The following is a 2,913-nucleotide window of genomic DNA, read 5'->3' as shown; positions in this document are numbered from 1 at the left end:
TGTGTGTGTGTGTGTGTGTGTGTGTGTGTGTGTGTGTGTGTGTGTGTGTGTCAAAAAGAAAAAGTTACTTAACCAATGAAAATGTGCTTTCTGTTAAACGTATCATTCAGGGTTTTTTATGTTATCACTTCTAAAATGTTGCCAGTAAATTGTTTGCAACCTTGTCCTATATCATTTCATTAACATGTCTACTTCTGTTATTAACATCATGTGCACCTTCATGGGAGAGTAGGAAGTAGGATTTATATGATATCGATTTCGGTGAAGTATTCAGATGTTTAGTTCTCCACGCGGCGAGTGCGTGAATACTTGAGTATTAGGCCTTTAAAAAATTATGAGATAGACAATAGGATAGCACTTCCTTGAGTTTCGGAATATGGCTCCGCCTCGTAGGATTGACGTTTGTTGAAATATCGCACTTACCAACCAAAAATCTGAGAACGTGTAATATCTGCTTTGGTGTCGCCTGGGGGTTGTTGTTTTTTTCCGTTCTTTTCCTTTTATGTCTTTTTGATACGCTATGACAAAGTTTAACTCTTCTTTTTTAAAGTGACAAACAGCAAAGTGTTGTGTTCGCTTGCACGTGTTGGCTGTTGGCATAGACGCTGCTCTGTGACAACATTGGATGAATGACATACACCTTTGTGTTATCTCTATGTCGGAACGATGTTTCTTCTTTCGCTCGTCAGCATTTTATTTGTCTTTTTATTTCGTCGTCTTTTTTTTGGGTCTTTTTTTTGGGTTATACACACTAATAATTTCTCTGGTATCTAAATTGATGCTAACTTCTAAACGATATACATTGTATATTGAATGCCACAGTTTTGTTCTGAGCACATCTGACTAAGTGGGAGCACTATCGTTGGTAACATCACTTGCTTGCTTAACCATTTCCCCCTATACGAGCACATTAAACATGCTTTCCTCTCAGGCCTGTGTGAGTGTCATCTGTGTGTCATTTGCGTGTCATCTGTGTCCTTACGTTTATATTATCATGTTGGGTTGGAATGAAACTTGGATGCTTTTTTTTTCATTCTGAAAAGTGCATCCTCCTTCTTTTCTTTCTCCTCACAGGGATACTGATGTACATGATGGGACCTTGTGGTGATTATCTCTCTTGCTTCGGTTACCTTGTACTCTTTCGCTTCGTTTACTTTGTACTTCTTCCCACAATTAATTAATTATTATAAAACATCAAATCTCGAGTCGCGTGGTAGTAAGATTCTTATGTTTACTACAAATTTAACTATTTCAGTCGTCAAAACCACCACGTCGTGCCCTCTATAATTTAAGTTGAAGTATACTGTTTGACCTAATTTTCTTTCGGTTGCCCGAGGTAATCTGCTTTAGTAAGTTTAGTCTTGCTGCATCTTGGTTGAATCGGTTTTCTCTTCTTTTGTCATAATTTTTTTAGGCACACTGCAACCCTGATTGATTGCCCAGTGCATGTCGTGACAGTGTCAATGTAGTGTGTGTGTGTGTATACTACACTATGTCTTAGATTTTACTTCTGTGTTGTTGTTCAACTCTAGAAACACTCACCAGCTACGTAACAATGCACGGACGATAATTTCCCTGTATTATAAAGTACCGTGTTTTACGTTGGGTTAATATACTGGCATGCTATATTTAATCACCGTCATAGTGTTTTTTAAACAGTCTGTGATTAATTTATTTATTTTTTTTGGTTTCAGTATGCTTCAATGCTGTCCAGTCACACTCTCCAAAGTTTTCATAATTCCTCCACAGTTAACGTGGCTACCAGTTCTGCTAGAAAAATACTTTTTGTCAGAGAAACAAAAAAAAGAGACAACGAGGAGAGCATGCATTAAAAAAGAGAACACACCATGTAATGGAACTGTATTCACCCCATAAGGATAACGGTTTTTACCTAATCACTAATTAATTGTTGTTATTTGTTCACTTTTTAAGTGAGTAGTTTGTCTTTGTTGGTTTGTTTGTTGTTGTTTTTAGGGGGTTGGGTGGAGGAGTGGGAGATGTAGGGGGAGGGGGAGGGGGGTTCCATGATAATCCTTGTTGGCTTCACAATTTTTAACAACCAGAGCAATGGTTGTAACAGAAGAAGACGTGAAGCTCTCACAAGATTGAATAAGGCTGCTCCTGTAATGTCATCTATGGAGGTTTAGAAACTACATTGTAAAAACCATTGGCCCTGACCAGGGTGGAGATTTACTTGTACCAACAAAGGATAGATAAGAATGAAATTATACGCTTTGCTGCGATAAAGTTCCAGTATACTGGAGATTCCCTTGGATGAGTAGATACGTCTTAACATAAAGTAGTGGGTTTCATCATCTTCTTTAAAAAATTAAATATGATATTCGAGCTGATCTGAGGAGCAATGCGTTGAATTCTATCTTTAACTCTGCGGAGGTATAACTTCCAAAAGACTAGAGTTCAAACGGTTTTCTGTAACTTTGGTAAACACAGTAAACAGAAATGAATTTTTTTGTTTGTTTTATCTCTAGCTTATGTTTATAAGAAAACAAACAAGATTGCAACTGAAATGCCACTAGATCTAGGTCAACAAGTAGTATTAAATATTTAATATGTTAAATAAGCCTGTCTGCACCTCAACGTATCCATTAATCTATCTATCTATCTATCTATCTATCTATCTATCTATCTATCTAACTATCTATCTATCTATCTATCTATCTATCTATCTATCTACCTACCTACCTACCTACCTACCTACCTACCTACCTACCTACCTACCTATCTATCTATCTATCTACCTACCTACCTACCTACCTATCTATCTATCTATCTATCTATCTATCTATCTATCTATCTAACTCACACACACACATACACACATAGACACACACTCTCTCTCCCTCCTTCTCGACCCTCTGTCTCTCTCTCCCTCTGTCTCTCTCTCTCTCTCTC

General features: G+C 37.3%; 1 protein-coding gene across 2 annotated transcripts in view; it reads left to right on the top strand.

The window, feature by feature from the left end:
• Positions 1-2,913, top strand: part of LOC106014198 — a 13,923-nt gene that overhangs the window by 1,406 nt on the left and 9,604 nt on the right. The window contains exon 2 of one of the 2 annotated variants that reach the window (XM_013091363.2): positions 1,075-1,104. The exons of the other annotated variant lie outside the window; for it this stretch is intronic. Coding sequence (XP_012946817.2) covers positions 1,075-1,104 — 30 coding nt within the window. The remainder of the gene's footprint in view (positions 1-1,074; positions 1,105-2,913) is intronic. 2 annotated transcript variants of the gene reach the window in all.

This window comes from Aplysia californica, unplaced genomic scaffold, assembly GCF_000002075.1.
Source record: "Aplysia californica isolate F4 #8 unplaced genomic scaffold, AplCal3.0 scaffold00034, whole genome shotgun sequence".
NCBI classification, from domain to species: domain Eukaryota; kingdom Metazoa; phylum Mollusca; class Gastropoda; order Aplysiida; family Aplysiidae; genus Aplysia; species Aplysia californica.
The sequence above is the reverse complement of the archived record's forward strand: the minus strand, read 5'-3'. Positions and strand labels throughout refer to the sequence as shown.